General features: G+C 38.7%; 3 protein-coding genes and 1 non-coding gene across 5 annotated transcripts; 3 read left to right on the top strand and 1 right to left on the bottom strand.

Annotated features, from left to right (window-relative positions):
• Nucleotides 1-2,694: 2,694 nt before the first annotated feature.
• Nucleotides 2,695-6,576, top strand: LOC137708142 (universal stress protein PHOS34). 2 transcript variants are annotated; one of them, XM_068447146.1, is made up of 5 exons: nucleotides 2,695-3,054; nucleotides 3,198-3,301; nucleotides 3,434-3,552; nucleotides 4,799-4,892; nucleotides 6,209-6,576. In XM_068447146.1, exons 1-4 carry the CDS (start codon nucleotides 2,844-2,846, stop codon nucleotides 4,881-4,883), a joined length of 519 nt encoding a protein of 172 aa, XP_068303247.1. In that variant the 5' UTR covers nucleotides 2,695-2,843; the 3' UTR covers nucleotides 4,884-4,892; nucleotides 6,209-6,576. The 2 variants fall into 2 exon arrangements, with proteins under 2 accessions (XP_068303247.1, XP_068303255.1); XM_068447154.1 differs by having other exon boundaries at nucleotides 6,177-6,549.
• A 2,545-nt stretch (nucleotides 6,577-9,121) lies between these two features.
• LOC137708133 (aspartyl protease AED3-like) lies at nucleotides 9,122-10,737 on the top strand. The gene has a single exon (XM_068447136.1). The coding sequence runs from the start codon at nucleotides 9,170-9,172 to the stop codon at nucleotides 10,496-10,498; it is 1,329 nt and encodes a 442-aa protein (XP_068303237.1). The 5' UTR covers nucleotides 9,122-9,169; the 3' UTR covers nucleotides 10,499-10,737.
• Nucleotides 10,738-11,827: 1,090 nt separating this feature from the next.
• LOC137708125 (uncharacterized) lies at nucleotides 11,828-14,141 on the bottom strand. The gene has a single exon (XM_068447122.1). The coding sequence runs from the start codon at nucleotides 13,588-13,590 to the stop codon at nucleotides 12,352-12,354; it is 1,239 nt and encodes a 412-aa protein (XP_068303223.1). The 5' UTR covers nucleotides 13,591-14,141; the 3' UTR covers nucleotides 11,828-12,351.
• A 6,086-nt stretch (nucleotides 14,142-20,227) lies between these two features.
• TRNAS-GCU (transfer RNA serine (anticodon GCU)) lies at nucleotides 20,228-20,309 on the top strand. The gene has a single exon. It is a non-coding gene; the product is annotated as a tRNA-Ser (tRNA).
• Nucleotides 20,310-21,674: the final 1,365 nt, after the last annotated feature.

The raw sequence follows: 21,674 nt of genomic DNA, 5'->3' as shown, positions 1-21,674 counted from the left end.
GATACTATGGTTACCGAAGCGTGCATGCTTTTTCTTTGTACTTTGTTTAATATATTTTTTTTGGTCGAATGTTCGTTGTTTAATAAGTTGCCTTGTATTGTTAAAAAAAAAAAAAAAAAAATTGCCTTGTAATGTTAGTGGAGGAGTTAAAAATGACTTGTGTTTTTGTCATTTCCAACAATTTGTTTTTATATTTATGCTTTATCTTCTTAGTGAATTTAACAACTAAAATTCAGATTCATCCATTTAAAAAGTGCATTTGTATGTAAGGATATACGCAATAATTACATTATGCAAAAAAAAAAAAAAAAAAAAATTAATTCTCTTCTCATGCCAATAAGATAATGTTTTTTTTATTATAATCGGAGTCCGGACTTCAGTTATTAGCATGTTAGGCAGAATACTTTTATCTACTCGAAAAACAAACTCTTTGTTACGAAATGAGATTTGTGTTATCTTTTAAGATGAACTTAGTTACAATATATTCATGTACTTGGCCGAATCACCCAATTAACTCATCTATATTGTAATGACACCCATCAATCATATTTAAGCATTAATACACGATTGTACTAAATACATACATTCCATATATTGTAGCCAGCCCTCAATTTGACATTAAAGGTTAAAAAAATCCTATGTGGACTGTGCCTATCTGTATTGGAAGAGCATTTCCCATCAGCATATGTCCATTATGACCTTGGCAACATTGAGCTAACTTAATCGACCCCAAAAATGAAAAGGTATGATCTACGTACCTAGCCTCGTGCAGTCGATCGAATGAAAACTCAGTTGATCAAAACTCAAGTCCCGTTATGCAAAAAATAGTACTTGATAAGACATTTTTTTGTTGTAATATGTACTTATCATTCTTCTCACAGTATCTAGTTGTAGAAATATTCATGAAGTTTTCATTTTTGGAGTGTTTTATGTACTAATTGTATTATATTATGGTGCGATTTCTTAACTATTTTTTGGTAAATAAACACATTTAATATACTACTATACTTCTATGTATAAAAGTATCTTCACTAGTTAGTGGAGGGCAATGACAATTAACGCAATAAAATTACCTTTACTTTTCACTCTAAACAATAATTTCTTTTTGCAAGGCCAGTAGTTCGGAAGGAAGAAGGGCAAAAACAAGTGATTACTATTCACAAATATGTTTTTCAATTTTTAAAAATTTTATTTATTTTTTAATATATGATTGGGTGTTTGTAGAAAAAAATTTAGGTTTTTGTTTTTATTTTTGTTTTTTTTTTAATTTTTTACTCTTAGAACTATCTTGAACGTTGATAAGAATGCAAGTGAAAGAATAAAATATATAAATTCAATAGTATATTTATAACCTTTTGTCCATCAAATTAACATTTGAAAGTCCAACTAAAAAACATAAGAATCCTTTTGGCAAGATTCTAGGAATTCATAAATCGTGTTCATTCATTATACATTGTGCGATCAGTTTTTATTAAGTACTATTTGTATTTAATTTTAAATAAAAATATTTAAAATAATTTTTGATAGCACTATATACGATAAACGGATAAAATTGACGAATCTTCGGAATCCTCGTAAAGAAAATTCGGCCAGAATCCGGATTCAAAACAAATAGGAATGGAGCCATTTGGCACTGGTCCTTCACGTGGGGTGGGCCCCCTCCATGTCTGATGCGTCTCCACGCGGGCTCATGCCTTTGCAAGAACTGGGAGGGCAGCTGCCAACAAAACACTTGCCTGCCCTGCGATCGCTTTCCATATTTTCAATATTTCACTGCTGGAGCTGATTTGTCTGGGCAAAAGACAATTCAACCAAAATGCCTTTTGTAAATGAGTGACTACTGGAGATGTTCTGAGCATTCAAAAATTCAAATGCTTATTGCATCTCGTTTGTACACGTATTTTCATTTTTGGTCAGCCCCAAAATGGTCATTACACGGTAGATCTTAGAGAATTGAATGACTAATTTCAAGGCAATAAGTGTACTTCACGAACTTCGTTGAAAATTGAGCTCAATTAGAATTGCAAAATCACGAAGACCAATAAATTACTAAATCTCGTGTTATACAAAAATTATGTGAGAGCAAAAAATTTCTGAGATATATTGAGAAAGAGAGTACAATGCTTATAGATCTAATAGATCCAATTAATCAAACAACTCCATACTATCTGAAAAGAGATTCAATTGTTCAACATACCAACATAAAAAACAAAAAATACAAAAACTCTCGTAGAATGAGAAATCAAATCATCAAACTCCTATCGTGTTTCTGAAAATTACCTAAACTACATATTAATAAAACTTTTTTTATTAACCAGAACTCCATCAAATTATCATTCTAACTCTCTCACCAGAAGAACATAAATGTAAAGATAATATATCCTATTTAAAATTAAAATATAAATAAATAAACCTCACTTTTCTACTCCTCTACCTCTTTCTCAATTCTTCATGTTCTCCTATCTTTTTATTTTTTATTTTTTTTTGAGTTATTATCTGTACCCATTAATGACTAAGTTGTATGATCCTTGTGCCTTGATCACTAGAATCGCCAGGAGGAGATCCGAAGAGGATTCAAATCCTAAACAAAACCCATAGTCATAGACTCATAGTGTCCCTTCGGTTTCGGCCAAACCCATAAATGTTTAATAAATAATAATACCTTTGCTTTTTGAGAAATAATATTTTTTTTCTTTGGGTGATGGAGAAAGATTTCTTTTATTTATTTAAATTTGGTAATCTGAAAGTCCGATCACACTCGGTAGCAAGTGACCCGAAAAAGTCAGTGGCAAGTGGAGCTTTTCTTTTAGGGCAATCGCCGGCGAATTTCAAGTTGAAAAACCATGACCGGAAACCTCGGATGCGTGATCGTGGCCGTTGATGGCAGCGAGGAGAGCATGAACGCCTTGACCTGGGCCCTCGACAACCTCAAGCTCCGATCCTCTGCACCCGACTCCACCACCTCCGCCGGCCACTTCGTCGTCCTCCACGTCCAGTCTCCGCCCTCTATCGCAGCCGGCCTCAGTCCGCCGGCCATTCCCTTCGGTGGTCCCAGTTAAGTCTCTTGTCCCCACCGCCACCGCCGTCCACCGTTTTCATTCGTTAATTCATTTCAAATTACCAATTAATAATTTTGTTACATTTATGGGATTTTCTGGCCTGATATTAATGAATTGGATCTGGATAAATTGGTTTAGACGATTTGGAGGTGCCGGCGTTCACGGCGGCGATCGAGGCGCACCAGAGGCGGATTACGGAGGTCATAATTGAACACGCTTTGAAAATTTGCTCCGAAAAGAAGGTTAGGGTTTATTTAGGGTTTAAAGCCTCTTGCCTTACTGATAAGTTTTTTAAGACCAGGTTTAATTTGAGGATTTGATTTTCATAGTTTTTATTGTATGAAAGTATATTTTCATGGTTTTGCTGGGAATAGGTGAATGTGAAAACCCAAGTGGTTGTTGGGGATCCTAAGGAGAAAATTGGTGAAGCTGTTGAGAATTTGCGTGCTGATTTGCTTGTCATGGGGTCCAGGGCTTTTGGCCCAATAAAAAGGTGACTTTTTTCGTTTCTATTTGTTGATAGGACTGATAAAACTACCAACCGACACGAGAAATTTTTGAGATTTCAATGCGTGCATTAGTACCACCATGTGGCAGTGTGATAGTTATACAGAAAAATTTTCTCCAATGACATACATTGGGACCAGTTTAATTTCATTGGAGGAATGTACTTATTTTTGAGCATCCAAATAGGAAATATCTTATCTGAAGTTCTTACATTTGCGTAAGTAAACATGTTTGTGAACTTATTCGAGCTAATAATACTGCTGAGGTCTTTGAGAACCATAGGCAATTGCGTACAAGCTGATTAGCTGAGGAAGGGTCATAGAATGCGCCTGTGAGTACCTTCTTGAAGCAAGTTAATGAGCCCTCTTTATGAGATGTATATGCATGGCATTTGACTATGTCAGCAACCTTGTGTTTCCATGCTTCTGTCATCTGTCCAATGGACTGTCTCTTTAGTGTTTGTAGCCCTTAGTGCTACCAACACATTTTCCTTCTAGAGCTGCTAGTTTTGTGTGGGAGGAGCATGACGTGGTCACAGTAGGCATGGACTTGAGGGATAGTCATTTACTACATCTGTTTGTTTTTCTGTTTCTCAAATGGGTTGTGTAAAATTGTCGATATTTTAAAGCCCAGGAGAAGTAAATGTTTCTTGAATGCAACCTGTGATGCAAGCCCGTTCCCTGTGTCTTTGTTTCTATTGGATTCTATCTCATCGTATCACATTCTGTTCTGTGATATTTGAGAATCACCATCAATACCTCTTGTAGGTCCGGGATAATCCTTTGAAAAGCCCTCTCACATTCAAGTTTCAATGCCTCACATGCCAGTAATGTGAATAGTTTTATTGGAGGGAGTTTGTACACAACAGTTGTATGCTAGGATTTTTCCATGTGAAGACACAAAACTGATAAGTCTTTGTGATACCGTGCGGCAAAATTATTAGTCTTAATGTTTCAAAATTTGTTGGGAGCAAGAAATTGAAGTTTCCTGTTGCATTTTGATAAAACAAAACTTATGTGCGAGGAGGATTTGACTTCATGTCTGTACTTGGTCTTACATCTTTTGTTTCTCGATGAGAGTGAGGGTAGGGCTGTAGCCTGTAGGGGCGAGGTGATAGAACTCAGGAAGGCAACCTTTGAATTATTTCCTTTGTTTTAAAGAGTAACTTCAACTAATTAGACCAGAACTATGATTAAACATAACAAGATTTACATTGTGCACTCTGTACACAGGATGTTTCTGGGAAGTGTAAGCAACTTCTGTGTGAACCATGTGCAATGCCCAGTCCTCATTGTTAAGGCCAAGACTGTTACCTGATAACGAAAGGTACGCATCTCATTAATCTATCACCCATCTACAGCAGCATTTCCATTCTCAATTTTCTTTCTTGCGATTTTCTTTCTAACTTTTATTGCTCTTCAATTTGTTGTTATTTATTTTTATGATCTATATTATGATTCACTTCTCTTCAAGGCTCTCCATGCTTTTGTGCAACGTAATATCGACCTTTCCTCGTATCAATCAAATGACTCTATCTGACTCAGACTTAGATTTGTTTTGCCAAACATACCCTGATGGTGCATGTTATCTGATTTAAATGATATATTCTTGCATTTCAACTTCAGGACATGGTTGAGTACCTAGCCGAGGTTTGTTGTGAGCATTCTAATTGGAAAATCCCACACAGAAGAAAATCCATTTGAAGTGGATGGTTTTAAAAGGGTTGACAGATTTTCTAGTTTGGGACCTGTGAGCTAAATTGTCATATAGATCCTACTTGCATATTTCATTTTGGACAAAACCGAGTCATGTTAGAACCTTTGCTCTGTTAAGCTACTAGCGTATCATGCGTTCAACGTCACTTTGCATCAAGATAGGAGGTTGATGATTATCTAGCTAATTTAGTTCAAGATGATTACTCTTTGCATCAAGATAGGAGGTTGACGTAATGGTTGGAGTAGTAATTACAGGATAAATGGCACTTTCATCATTCATGAAGTCTCAGTTGTGGCACTGGGAAAGATCAATGATGAATCTTAGAGTGAGTTATCTATGGATGATGAATGAGGATAGTAAATTGTTGTGGATGTTTCTTGCTCATCTTTCCGTGCTGGTCTATGGTTATGTTGACTTTCAATAAGGTGAGATAGAAGTTGGCTGGTTTAAGCTATATTTATTTGGAGGCTGCGATGGCTAAATGCATAGACGTGCTTATTTTCTCTAATGAGATGATGCTTGTGTCCCTTATGGGCCAGTTATTGGTTCATGAATACTAGTTCATAACCTGAGGTATTAAAAGGAAAACTAAACTAAATGCTGATCTGATTTGCATTGCTTAACAAAAGTGTTCATGTAGAAGAATCAAAGAAATTTGATGTAAGGTTGGTTTGCTTGAGTATTGGCTGCCTACCAAATTTGATATTTTTGTTTCATATTTCCTTTTATATTCATATGTTGGTCATATATTGAAGAACCCTGGCTCATTTTCTTTTATATTCATATGTTCATGATATACTGAAGAACCGTGGCTCACGTGTAGCTCCATTTCTCCCATACTAATCTTTCTCTCATGCGACCATTGTATCATTGTCAATATTTTCGAAATTATAGATGGCTTTGATCGATCTGTGCTTTATCTTCAGACTTGAGTGCATCTGCCCTCGCGTGAAAGCTCATCAAGATCAACTGTAAATGTGGAATGTTTCTGCAATGCTCGACCAATACGTTGCTGTGTGACCAACTGTTTTGAACCCACTTTTCAAGCCCTGTGAATATTTGGAGGAAATTACAGTAAGATGTGTAGTCGTCTTCTGCTGGAGAATGTTAAATGAGTAGTGTATAGCGGTAATAAGGTAGAAGTAATGATACGGTTATGTTACCAACTGTCCTTGACCATCTCTCATTGGCTGTTATTTTCCAAATGTCTGCATTGTGTATTGATGAAATCATAACCGTCCCTGACCATCTTTCATTTTGATTATTATGGCCTAAAAAAGTTGTTATTTTCCTCTTGTCTGCATTGTGTATTGACGAAATCATAACAGAATTGCTGAATACTTTTGAATTGTTGGAAGCTTGTCAATAATCCGAGCAGTAACACGACATTAAATTCAAGGGAGGTTTAACAAAACACTTATGGTACTGTTCATTTTAAAAAAAAAAAATTCACATTTATACCTTTCTCTGGTACTATTCACTATACCTTTAAAAAGGGCTTTTTATTAAAAGAGAAGTTTGTTTGGATTTTTCGTTAGTTTTTCTTAAATTCAATACAAGGAAAAAAAAAAAAAAAAAAACAAAGGGAAAAAACTCTTGTTAGATCTTTAGCTGCACATCAAACTCTCCATTCTTCTGATTAATATCATATGCCAGAGTACAGTAAAAGAATTTAATCACATCATTTCACAATTCATGATTGATATCATGAGTGAAGTAAAAGTGCCACACTGGCAGCCTGCATGCAACCTTGGCTGCCTTCTGTGGCTGTTTGTAGATAAGTAATACACTAGGGTCACCTGAGCGAGTACTTACGAAACTTATGATTGACTCGAGCATCTTCTAAAATAATATCCGGTTCAATGCATTTGTTATTATTTGGATAGTATTTGTAGCATCTCAGTGGCAATTTTGGTCCACCACCATAATATAAGTGGAATGTTGTGTTGTGGTTTTGGAGCCTATTCGCAATTTTATCTTCTGTTTTATTTATTTATTTTTATTGGGTTTCGGCTCCTAAAGCAAGCAATCGTTGTGACATGCAAGCAATTGAGCTGAACAATGTAATCTCGTGAGCATGGTGGGCTAATGTGCAACACCCACCAAACTTAAAGAAAGAGCTTTGTTTCCTTCGTTTGTAGCCTTTGTGATTATTGTGAGATTCTTTATGGAACTCGCAATCAATTGAGTATAACTTACATGTAATCGGCTCTTCAATATTCTTTTCTCGTTTTTCATGCGATTGATTAATGAGGGGTGAGATAGGAACATTGTTGGTGTATTTTTGACAATTCTGATTTTTTTTCCTCTATTCATACTCGATATTGAAATAATGTCAATTGTGAGTGCATGATCGTTAACATATAACTATTGATGTTTTTGAGCCACAAATGAGCATTGATCAACGATTGTGATAGCATGATTAGCATCACGTGCCAACTTGCGACCGATGCTAACACAATTCATTACCTATATATCTAGGGGTTAGGATTCAGGACGTACGCTTTTGATACATATTTTGACACTTATTTTGTAGGGCTCACTTCGTAATGTATTTTAATGATCTAAACCATCTATATTTTAATACACCATTTATCGACCTTTCTTTTAAAAAAATTAGACAAATCCAAAACTATTAAAACATTTAGTTATAGTGAAGAAAGCAGACTAATATGGTTTTGCAAAGAAACACTAAATTTAATACAACGATCATATGATTTTAGATTTAAATAATTTTTGGTAGACATAATTTTTGAGGTAAGACATAAAAAAAACGGTTGAAACGTTGAAATATATTACAGAATAAGCTCTGCAAAATATATGCATGTGTCCTCGAATCCTAATTCCCATCTGGTTTATGGTTGTGCTTAGTGGAGCCGGGCCATGGCGAAATGTCTTCTTAAACCCGTGACCGACCGCATCCTGAGATGGGCCCAAGTAAGGACAATAAGCAAGGATACTGCTGTCATTCACTGCAATTATCCAATACCCTCCAATGGTGTCTTCTTATATCCACCCCACACTTGACAAAGTAAATATCATACGATTTGAATTGCTAATGAGCTGGATGTCAAAATGGGTTCATAAAATATCATGACTTCATTGCCAGATGAAGTAGATCAAGAATTGATTAGTGAAAAGTTAACAGAAATCTCACTCGATCTAAAGTGAGCATAAGACGAGCTGTAAACTCAAACGTTCTAGATTCAAAAGTTCACAGACTATAAAACATTCATATTTACCTAATACGTACAGTTTCAGGTGATTGTATCTACTCAAAATTTACTTTAACACCTCGAACCTCGGCTAGGTTTTCTTCATTTCTGAAAAAGAAAATTAAGCTACATATATCGTTAAATCATCAAGAACGCTAAAGTCTATCTTCCGTGCTTGATTTGATTTATGTAATTGCCCTCTTGTGCAGTACTAGAACACATGCTAGATCACACAATGCAATGCTTGAAATTCACTCAGTAATTTGACATTCACCCTTATTTCATTTGAGAGATTTTGGGGCTGAATTTAAGGGTTTGAACTCTACTAAATAACGACATTCTTCTTTTGTACCAGTCAGAGTCAGAGAGCTTGGCTGTTTTGGGATCCTCAACTGATCAGTTGTCACAAGCAGCACATCCTCCAACTTGATCCGTCCTTATTCTCACCAATGGTCCCCACAATTTTCACATGATTTTAGAGGATATAGCTTTCAAATTCCCAATAATTCTAAGGACGCATTGGCTACAATAATTTAACCCTTCACCCGCATTGGCTACAATAATTTAACCCCCAACAACTTATATATACATATTGGTTCTCATAACCCTTCACCCGCACTACAAGCATTCTTTCTTTGCTCAGCTTAGAGTCCATATCTTGACTCCAAAGTCATGGACTTGAAGAATATTTCCCCATTTTTCTTCTTTGCCCTGTTAATCTCCATTGCCAAAGCCCTTGATCCTTCTTGTGCATCCCAATCTGACGGCTCAGATGACCTCTCAATCATTCCCACCTACAGCAAATGCTCTCCCTTCTCCACACCCAAAGCAGACTCTTTGTTCACCACAGTCCTCAACATGGCCTCCAAAGATCCAGCTAGGTTTAACTACTTGTCAAGCCTAGTTGCCCAAAAGACCACCTCCGCTCCGATCGCTTCGGGCCAGCAGGTCCTCAACATTGCCAACTACGTGGTCCGGCTCAAGCTCGGTACCCCGGGTCAGCTCATGAACATGGTCCTAGACACTAGCAATGACATTGCTTGGGCCCCATGTTCGGGCTGCACAGGTTGCTCCTCTACCACTTTCTTACCCAACTCATCGAGCACATACGGGTCACTAGATTGCGCAGTGCCTGAATGTGCTCAGGCTCGCGGGCTCTCATGCTCGACCACTGGGTCTACTGCGGCCAACGGTTGCTTCTTTAACCAGTCGTATGGTGGAGATTCATCATTTTCTGCCACCCTAGTACAAGATGCTTTGACACTAGGTAAAGATGTTATTCCCAAGTACTCTTTTGGTTGCATTAATTCCATCTCAGGTGGGTCGATCCCATCCCAAGGGCTATTGGGTCTAGGTCGCGGATCCATGTCGTTACTCTCACAGACCGGGTCACTCTACTCCGGCGTGTTTTCGTATTGTTTACCAAGCTTCAAATCTTACTACTTTTCCGGGTCACTCAAGCTTGGACCGGCTGGCCAACCCAAGTCTATCCGGACCACCCCACTTCTAAGAAACCCGCGCCGGCCCTCACTGTACTATGTAAACCTGACCGGAATCAGTGTGGGCCGGGTTCTTGTACCCATTGCACCGGAGCTTCTAGCATTCAACCCAAACACCGGGGCCGGAACCATCATAGACTCAGGCACGGTCATAACCCGATTTGTGCAACCTGTCTACATGGCACTCCGGGACGAATTTAGAAAACAAGTGAATGGACCATTTTCGTCATTAGGGGCCTTTGACACTTGTTTTTCTGCCACCAATGAAGTTGTGGCCCCAGCCATCACGTTGCAATTCACGGCGTTGAAGTTGACACTGCCAATGGAGAACAGCTTGATTCACAGCAGCTCGGGTTCTCTGGCTTGCTTGGCGATGGCGGCAGCTCCCAATAATGTGAACTCGGTGTTGAACGTGATAGCCAACTTGCAGCAGCAGAACCTTAGGATTTTGTTTGACGTTGCCAACTCTGTCGTTGGCATTGCTCGTGAGAGTTGTAATTAACAACTAGTTGTGTAGGGTTTCTGGTGTTCTGTCTCTTTGTGCTGTGTTTAAATTGTCGCAATGAAAAAGAACATATATATTTATGTGTGTGTGTGTGTGTATAGGTGGTGACTTGTGACAAATAAAAAAGCAGGATAAGCCTGCTGGGTGTTGAATTTGGAGAAGGTGCGTGTAAGATATTAATATTAACTTTTTATGTATTTGGTAATTTTTGGAAAGAGAACTTTTGGAGCTTTTGATTCTGATTGTTACTTGGTGAGCTTTGAAGTGGACTAATATTGGACTTCACATAACAATAATAGTAGCCACTTAGGTTTAAAAAACACAAGAATATAAAAAGGTTTAGTAATTTTTGTTTACGTCCTCGTGGTCGCCTTGAAAAATTTCATTAGTAAAAAGAAGCAAATTTGGCTAAAAGAATTCCCTTATAAATTCTAGGTGCTTCTTTGTCATCTTCTCTAATCCTCTTGGTGTCTCCCTTGCAATTCTCATTATGTTAATAATCTAAGTTACAATCGGAGTCGAAGTACGAAAAATAAATCCTTCAAAATAATAAATAAAAACTCATTGCTTGTTTAAGTGCTGCGTGAACACACTTAGACACTTGGGAAACCATTGATGGCCACCTGAACGCCTCATGCACTCGCTTAAGCACTCTGAACAACCTTAATATTGCTGCTGGTCGGCATGATCGCCCAAGCGATTGTGCACACCCTTAAGCGTCTGATGTTGTCAAACACTTATTCTTCCAGATTTCAACTACAAACTTCGTCCCAATCTTTTGGTTAGCCAAAGCATTTATACATATAACAAAAACACGAGAGCTAGTGCAGCAGCCAGATATTTAAAGAGGATTTTTATAGCTAATGGCTTGCAACAAGTGATTAAGAGCGTTTACTCTTGCAGTCGAGGTTCCATATTTAATTAAGATTTTTCTCATTACTGCTTGTATATTAGAATATGTATACAAAACAAGCAATTGAACGTAACTAAATTTTTTAACCTCAAGAATAAGGAGTTGAGTAATTCAACAAAAATGCAGTCCCTTATGAGTCGCTTATGACCCATAGGCTAATTCTTGACAACCTTTTGGTTACTAAGGAGTTTTTCAAACTCTGAATCTTTAGCCTATCTGACCCACCACTCTACCGGCCCTCGTTACTGAGCTAACCCCAAAGTGGCTTACTACCAAAAACCTTTCTTTATCAACTGCAAGATAGAAGATATTTAACTCAAGAGGGTTGGTGAAACTAGAGAACTCAAATCCGCTCAAGATGAAACATAATAAAGTTAATAAGATGCATATATGATATTATTAGAGAACTTGAATTTAGACGCATCATATATGAGCAAATTTTGAAATTTCTGTAAAACCATGATCCCAATTCATATACATCTGAGCAGCTTATAGCTCTGAATCATGACTATATGATACAAGTACCAAAAATCAATGAAGGAATTGGCCACAGCACACTCTATATGTATCTCCCTCTCTGTATTTATTTCTTTGTTTCGATTTTTTATTCTTATTTTATTTTTATTAACAGAACACCCTCCACCGTTGAAACCATCCCTCGTGTCACAAACGCTTCATCTTTTTCTTTTCATCGTCGTCACTTGATCTTGCAGACAGCTTCTTCTTTTTCTTCATGACGACGAATTATATGAACTCCAAGCCCATACATACAAGTACACACCACACAACAAACGCAATCGAAAATAAGAAAAAATAAAAAATAAAAAAAACGACAGTTTTTTGCTTGCTATATTTTTACCTCTCTCTCTCTCTCTCTCTCTGAACTCATGGAACTCCCTCTGCTCTCTCTCTCTATGCTTCAGAAACTTTTTTCAGTCTAACCCCACCATTGATGCACCGCAACACCTTCGTCCCGAAGCTGTCCGTACAATGCCAAGCACTGCCAATATGCCCTGCGGCTCCTAATATTAATTTTCCCATTATGTCCCTGTGGCTTACACTCCAAGAAAAGCTCATCCACCAAGTGAATCGCTTTACTCTTTACCATGTCCTCCACCACCTCGGCCTCGGCCTTCATCACCACGTACTCCTCCTCCTTAACATTCTTGTTCAGCCACTCTGACATTCCGGTTTGAACCACCTCCTTACCGGAACTCTCCTCTGTCACAGTCTCAATCTTGTACATCTCAAAGTTCTTGTTCCGGGTAGGGTAGTTCTTCGTGAACCAGCTCGTCCCACTTCCGCCTTCCTTCTCCGGTAACCCTACATCAATAAAAACCCTCCTAGGGTAGCTCTCGAGCGAGTCACCCATCAAGTCCGGAAGGTACCTCGTTCGCTTCAAGTACCGCCTCGATTTCCCAGACGAGGCTCTCGGGGGTTCTAGAAGCACATCTTCTAGATTCTTCAGCGCCTCCTTCTTTGCCTCCCTAGCCAAGAGCCTTCTCCTTGTGGGAGAGGTGGTGGTAGAGGACGAAGTTTCGCTTGCACGGTTGCTGGTCTTCCTCATTGCAAAAATGGTTTTGTCAAATCGCCTCAGGTACACTATCTTGTAGTTGTCAGGCTTCTTGAAGATGTTGGAAGCGTCATTGCTGAGCTGAAGCACGACAATCCCACCAATTTTAAGAGTCCTTTCAACGAACTTTGAGGCTGCAGGGAAGGCAGAGACGAATGCAAAGTCGATTGAGTTTTCAGGGACTGAGCTTTGCATGTCGGAGTTAATGAGCTCGATCTCATTAATATCTTCGTTATTGAGGATCTGAGATGCTTTGACAGCTTCGTTGTCTCCGCTGCTTACGAAAATAGTTTTATGTGTGTCTTTCTTGTATAGGCCTTCGTTGGCCAAGTCACGGAAGATCAAAGGAAGGAGCTCCAGATTAACGACGTTGGATGAGCTAATTATTTTAGGCAGATAAGTGGTTGCTGTGGGAAGGAGTAAGTTCAACCATGGGAGCGAGACGATGCACAAAGCCAAGATTAAAGAACGACCGACGAGGATCAAGGATCTAGAATCCGGAATTCGAATAACCAAGTACTTGGCATCTGGATACAATCCGATTGGAGCAGCATACTTCGGGTGGCGTTTGGCACGGAAACCTTGGACCAAATTGAACGCCATAGTCTCGAAAAAAAATATTGAGTATTAATTCTGTGAGCAAAATTTGAGAATTTCTAGACTAATATTTCAGCTGGTGAAGACAGGTAAAAGATTTAATTGTGAGAAAAAAAGAGAGCAGATGAATGATTGTTTTGGGAAAGAGAGAGAGGGAGATTTAGCGCGGAAAGCCAAAAGAATTTAGCGAGTGCAAAACCGGGCGGCGGTGTGATTCCCACCCACGAGGGCCACACGAGCGCTTTGCATTCTAGACCATAATAACATCAACTGCCTCATCCTCTGCACCTCCATTTCTCTTGATTTTTCAACCCAGATCAGTGTGTTTAATGTGATTCTCCGCCAATTAATACACTTTACTTGCTCGCCATCATCATCACCATAATTTGTATGATGCATGTGTAAGTTAGCGATACATTGTGCGTGAAAACCACATCATACGCCGATCAGAGATTCATGGAGAGAGGCTGCAGAAAGAGAAGCGTTGTATTTCCTTTTTAACTTGGTCTAGAGGGAAATGATATTTACAATTGGGAGATGGGGGTCTGTGGGGATGGGAGAGAGGAAGAATATATGGGATACTTTACAGATAGGTTTTGAAGGAGAGAGAGAGAAGGGAGAGGTCCTAAAAGATGGATGGAGCTAAATTTTGCTGTGAGAAAGAAATGGGCGGTGCAACGAGAATTTAGCTTGGCCATTGCTTCGTCCTTCATGCATATTCAGTTATGCATATATGCATGGAGTGTAATTTTTCTTATCAAACGGCTATAACTAAAGCGTAATTGGTTGTGACATACACAACGACTTTGGGGTGGCATATATGCATTGCTTCACTTAGAATCTTCGATATATATATATATATATATATATATATATACATTTTCCCGACAATTTGTTGTGTGGGTTGTGAATCCCATCTAGCGAATGTACTATCGGAGTGTCTACTGTCTACCAGATAATTACCAAAACCATCAATCGTTTGGAAACAAAGAATACTGCTATTTGTACCATCTTAACTGATCTAACTGATCATTAATCATTTACTATATTATCTACGACAGGTGCATATTTTCATGCTAGATAAAGGGAGCTTTCAATTTAGGTGCCTCACACTCATATATGTTAGACAATCTACAGCTTATAGAATTTTTATTCAACATTGATTTACAATTCAGATATCAGATGTATTATAAGCCGTCGTTTTCAGGGTAATGCTAGGTAGAACAAATTTTTTAAACCAATTTTTTTTTAAAGTGTTATTAATAGAAAATAAGTACATTAATCAATATTTAACTAATATGTGTCTTACCAATTAATTATAAATTCTCTATTAGTTATGATTCAATATTAAATTTCATCAGAATTTCTTTTACAATTTTTTAAAGCAAGTTGATATTTTCTTTTGCTTCTTAACTTACCTTTTTCTTCCCAAATCCACACAGGAAGGAATCTTCAAGAACAGTTCTTTTTGGACCCGATTTTACACTATCGGCCCAAGTAATCAAGACCGATGAATGAGCAGGATTTTAGACCATTGAATACCAGAGTGGTTGAAATGATTTTTAGTTATTATTGAGAAATAATATTGTGATTTTAATCATTATATTATCTCTTAGTAATATATTAAATTATTTAAACCTAATATTTGTCTAAATCCCAATTAATTTGAATGATGGTGGAATATTGGGATATGCACGACGTTAGATAATGAAGCAAGCAGTGCAGTTCAAATTGATTTGGATGTCTGGCAGTGGACGTGTAGATTGAAATAGCTTGAAGTGGAGATTAGCATATGGGATTTGATGATCTTAAAATCATGGTCTTGGATAATGATGAGATAAGGAACCTAGGTAAACTAGGCCCTTTTGCATGGTGATGGATGTTGTTAGATAGGTTTAAAAGCTAATGATGGAGTTTTGATGATAAGAAGCCTAGGTGGGCTAGGCTTCTTATGAGATGTGATAAGCCTAACTTTTATTAGGTTTGAAAAGTCAAGGAACAAATTCCACGGATCAATTTGAAGGATATGCCTTAGTTTCTAATGCGGATCAAGTTCAGTTCCACAAATTAGAGTTGTAGTTGGACTCTACAAAATTATCTGGCCGTGCCCAGTAGAAGATATGAATGCTGTAAATACAAGGTGCGTTGCAACAAGTGAGAGGCCTCAAATTCAACACACAAACTGCCATACGTAAACTCTCACTATACGCGAAACCTCTCAACAACCTTGAGATTTTTATTTTCTTTTTCCTGCCGACACATCTTCAGTTTGGATAAACAGCACTATGAAGGCAACCAACGAACATCTTCAGTTTAGATAAACAACATTGTTGCCGTAAAATCAGCCGACCGCAGAGCACCTTCAGTTTGGATAAACAGTACTGCGTTGAGGCCGACTGGTTATCTATCCAAGTATCAGTTGAGAAGGATTTTCAAATCCTTATTGGCAGAGGTCATATCATTAGCCTTCTTGGCGAAGTGAGGTGTTGCAGGTTACTACATTTGGCACATTGAAAGCTGAATTTGATATTGAACTTCGCAAGACTAGCAACCTTGTCTTCAGGCTCTAGAACCTGAAGGCGGAGATGTGTTCCTTTCTCGGCCATAGTCGCAAGATCAAGAAGTCAACAGCGCGCACAACGCAACATCAACACATTTTACTCCTCGGCTGACGAGTTAGCACGCCCCGCACACAACCGAATGACGTACTTAGCTTATTAATTACTCAGCATGCGCGCCACGTAAGCTTGGTAGTTTTTAGGGTCAACAAGTTCACACTAGGGGTGCAATTTGGGTTGGACCAACCCACCTCATTCATGTCCAACACGAACCTGATCAAGCGGGTTTTTTTTTTTTTTAGTTAAAACCCTGCCCTAACCCAGCCCAACTTCAACTCAGTCATTTATTGGATTAGGTTGGGGAGATATGTCAGTTTTTAAATATAGTTGTAGCCTTGATGGCTCTTACACACATGGGTTGTTTTGGCACCCCACTTCTGTCCTTAGGCACCCAACCTCGGTAAAAAGAGCCAAAGAGATATTGTACAATGCACGCCAAAGAGACATTATACAACGTAACGGTGCGTTGTACAGTGTCTCTTTGTCTCTATGTGGCTCTACCACTGTTAAATATTGTTCCTCTAGTTTCGATTTGGGTATTAATTTTTATAATCCAGGTGGTCTAGCCATTATTCAAGAGGATTTTAGTTGATTTTTTAAATAGGGTTTGTTGAGTAAAACCCATGTTCAAGCTGAAGACTTGACAAATTTTCGACCGACAGTTGTAGAATTGTCTGAAGGCATGGAGGTTTTGCTGATGAACAGGCCTACTAGCCGTGTTTGCAAGACAATAACACTGCTTGTGTTGATCTTGTGCACGTGGGTGTCCATGCAAGTTATGGCTGGGACAAAAAATGTCACGCATTCGTCTGTAAGGTCGAGTACACTGAATATTAGAGCTCTGTTAACTTTCAATTCAGTTGTTGGGAGGGCGGCCAAGCCGGCATCTTTAGATTCAATTGAGGATGTCAATTTATCATTTGGAGGATGTTCAAGTTCGGTATGTATAGTGATGCCAATTTGCTTGCATATGAATTAGCAAAAATAGGTCACTCAAAACTATAACCAAACCAAATCAAACTGGCCACTACTCTACAGATAGGCCGACTTGGTCAGTTCGGCTTCGGCCAGATTGATGCCCAGGCCTATTTGCAACTCACTTCATGAAGTTTCTCAGTGACCCAAAGTTCATGGCTATTTCGTTTAGTGACATCTTATACTTATTAAAATAAATATTGGGATCCAATATTAATTATGAATTAATATATAGTTGTCAATACCAAAAACAAAACAATTACTGTCACACTAGTGACTTATAACATATCAAACAAACCCTTATTTGACTTTTCTCTCCGTGAGTAAGAGATCTTCTTTCGGCGGTGTCTTTGGAATGAAGCAATTAGGTTTAGCTTCTGTGCTTTTTAGTTTTGGACATTTGGGTCCATTCTTTTGCTTGTGTGATTATTATATTTGGGCCTCAATTTGTGTAATTAGCTGTGTTGTGTTAATAAAGTAACCTTTGATAAAAAGAAAATAAAAAAGTGGCTCAAAACTTCAGAAGCAAGCTGCATGGCCAACATAATACAAACCGCATTAATTTTTTTTTTTTTTTTTTTGAAAGGAAAACAATATCATTAACTTGAGAAAATTACAAAGCATCTTGGATGAGGAGATCCAGAATAACACCCAAACTAGTCTTGTCTCAATGGGCAATGCCACCTTTGCCAAACAATGAGCAATACTATTATTATTCCTGGAAATGGAAATAAATTTGGAAGCAGTAAACGAATCTGCAATGTGTAGGACATCCCCCGCTAACAAATCCATAGCCGACGCACGATCCACACAAGTATTAATGATGGAAATTGCTTGGGAGGAGTCACTCTGAACTAGAACCTTCTGATAGCCAAGCTAATGGGCGAGCTCCACACCATGCTTGATCGCTAGCATTTCTGCTTGGAGGGCCGACGACACCGTAAGGAGGAAACATGCCGCTGCTGCCACAAAGGATCCCTGCCCATCCCGGAGAACCGCCCCAGCCCCACCCACCTAATTATGCAATTTGGTCGCACCATCCACATTCAACCGTACCCAGTCCTCCGCCACCCCCTCCAGGACCGCAGCAGCACCATCCCTAAGCCCGTCTCGAGGACGCCTTTTGTGAGCAGCAGTTATGAGCTCCGCCGCGACCTGGAACTCCTGCAACCAGGCCACCGCAGGCTGAGCCACCACAGCTGGAGACCCGTGCTTCCCCTTCCAAATTCTATCATTCCTCTCTTGCCACAAATGCCACACCACCATGCACATAAAGTCCAACGCCAAATGGTGATTTTAAAGGAGCAGCAAGAACCATTCTTTAACAGATCCACAAAGAACCGAATCAACTAGAAAACTATGAAATATTAATTCCAGTGGAGTGATTGCTCTATGAGATGAATCAGACCAACTAAACCCAAGTTACTGAGCTTGTTGGGTCGTCGGCTGCACTTGATTGGACCGATATTTGCTTACAAATTGATATTATCAGTAGCAAATGGAAATTAACTATGGATTGACATCACTTAGCCATAGATCGATAATCCTGCTTTTACGCACCTAATTATAAGCAGCCGGATTCCCTCCTGAGCTTAAGAGGCTGAGCCTCCTAAGCAAATCACACGACCCGTTGAAATTTAATCCAACAGCTGTAATTATTATGACTTTTAAAGAAGCCCTCTATTTGTAACCGTTTGATCAAATTTCAACGAGCCAAATCCTTTGCTCAGGAGGCTCAGCCTCCTATGCTCAGGAGGGGATCTGGTTCCTAATTATACCTCATGATGAAGGGTGTATGCATTCTCTCTTTCTCACACATAACGAGACTTGAAAGACTTTTTTTTGTTATCGTTTGACTATCTTTTAGTTGAATGCATACGAATACTATTTACAATAAGTGGTGAGAGAGTGGGCTAAATTTCATAATGAGTTAACCATAATAATTTTTTTCGAATTTAGTTTCGATGATAATCGAACTTAAGGCCTCTCATTTAAAAGTGAAGATGAGTATCATTAAACTTTAGTACTAAGTGACTATCTTTAGTACTAAGCTACTATCCTTTTATCTAAGTATTTTCCATGTCTTGTGATAGGTTACATGATGAGAGAGATAACCCTGACATGGACAAGTTAATTATACCCCTCATAGTATCACGCATTAATACTTAGCAAAAGGATAATTTGAAATGACAAAGAAAACTTACATGATATAGGCATATAATATAATCTGAGACAACTTCATGAGTGTCAAAACCCATTTGAGCACTAGAGGTTGGACGACAAGTTTAATACCAAATTAAAATAGAATATCATTTTTTTAATATATGAGGGGTTTCATCACACACAGATGATAGACTAATTACCTCTTATGCAAATCTTGTAACACATGAAGCGGCATTACTTTGGCCCTACGTCAAACGATACGTCTAACCAGAGTCAGTGGTCCTAATGAAAGCATTTGTGGGAGTTCAACCTAGGATTAGGGGTTTAAAACCTTTTTTCGGTTTCCACTAGACCAACCGCTTGGGGTTAGAATATCATTTATTGTTGAAAGGTTATAACTTAAGTTGTCTTTACGTCGAAATGGTCCCTAAAAAACATAAAACTTTGTTATGTGGGGATCTATGACGGGCTTAAAATAACTTGAGGTAACAAAAGCCTTCTTTAGATGGTCATTTAATATTACGGTCTAGTGGTATTTCTCTTCACTTGTAAGTGAGAGGTCTTAGGTTCAATTATCGCCAAATGCAAATTTGAACCACATTATTGTTAACTCATTTTTTAGTGTAGATAATATCGTTTGTTCAACAAAAAAAAATCTCACATGACGTTCTTTTGTTGTTTTCATGTCGGCCAGATGAACTATTTGCTATTTTCTTCTGCTCTATTTCTTCTTTTTTTAAGTCAATTATTTTGCTTTATTGTGTTGTCATTTTTCATCTAAAGCGACGAACAGTTTTGGAATTTAGGTTTCTAAAAGCCTTTGGGCTGGTCAGGTCCTATAATTCCTTTGAATATATATAATCAAGCAGCACCACATACCAATAAGCGACGCTTTGGCCGAGTGGTTAAGGCGTGTGCCTGCTAAGTACATGGGGTTTCCCCGCGAGAGTTCGAATCTCTCAGGCGTCGTTTCATTTTTTTTTTATATCTTTTTTTCCTGCGCTTGGTCCCACACAAAGAAAATCCGCCAATTTAGCGTGCAGTTCGACTGCTTGACCCCACAGATTCTCTGTTCGACTGACTGCTTGACCCCATAGATGTTGCAGAGATTTTATGCGGGACAAGTGATATAAATAACTGTTGTCATCCTATCATATTAGGAACTTAATTGTGTAAATCATAGTATGTCTAGAAGTAATTAGTTTATTCTTATTATGAGTTAATTACCTTTTTAAAGATGTAATCCTAAAATGGTAAGGATTTTACATATCATATCACTATAAATAAAGACATAAGGAGGTGATACAACACACACCTCAGAATTAAATCTCTCTTTTCTCTTGTTGCCACCAGCCCCTCTCCCTCTCTGTCCTTTATACAATTCAGTTTGTCAGAAGTTAAGGAAGTGAGGGATCTTAGGAGGAGGCATTAAATCTCTCTTCTCTCTTGTTGCCACCAGCCCCCTCTCCCTTTCTATCCTTTATACAATTCAGTCTATCAGAAGCCTCTCTGTCCTTTATACAATTCAGTCTGTCAGAAGCTAAGGAAGTGAGGGATCTTAGGAGGAGGCTATCTTCCACAAATTCAAAGGCTTTCAATTGTTTTCTATCAATCAGGTTCTTCTAAAATAAATTAAGATATTTGAAAAAACCTTGAAGGATGAAAACATTCCCATTATGCATGAATCCCTTATATTTATATTTTCCTTCCAATTATATATATCGCATATATGTTCATATATTTTGTCAATATATATAATTGTTCATGCATTACGCATTTATCCTATGTGGAATTGTGAGTCAAAGAATTAAAATTAATATAGAAACAACTAGGGTTTTTAACCCTAAAATTGGAAAACAAAACAAAACAAAAATCTGGGATTTTTGCGGCACCACCATAGCACCACTGTGTCGGCCTGAAGCCCAATCGTGTGGCGGCAGACCTTGGGACAGCGTCTCCGACGCCTTAGACCTAGCACGCAACCCTCTAGGCTTACTGTTTCTCTCGGAACTCAACCAGGCCTCGGCCTGGATTGGCTACCACACGGGCCTGGAGCCCTAGTCCAAACCCAACTCAACCCGCATGCCAGAAGCATGCTGGGTTTGTCCCTAACATGGGCCTGAAGCCCCAGCCCTTCTGCAACAGCCTCATTGGCTTGCTGGACTGGTTTTTAGTCTCGACCCACTCCAGCAGCTGGGCTTAGATTTAGCTACGGCCCACGCCATCAGCTAGCCCATGGGGTTGGGCTTGTCCCTGCGGTCCAAGGCTTGAAACCCAGCTGCGGTTCCTTGCACACCTGCAAGCCTTTGGGCTTGCCCCGTGCGTCTGACCCGG

Source organism: Pyrus communis, chromosome 1 (genome assembly GCF_963583255.1).
Source record: "Pyrus communis chromosome 1, drPyrComm1.1, whole genome shotgun sequence".
Taxonomy (NCBI): Eukaryota; Viridiplantae; Streptophyta; class Magnoliopsida; order Rosales; family Rosaceae; genus Pyrus; species Pyrus communis.
Note: the sequence above shows the minus strand (reverse complement) of the source record. Positions and strands in the feature narration are given on the sequence as shown.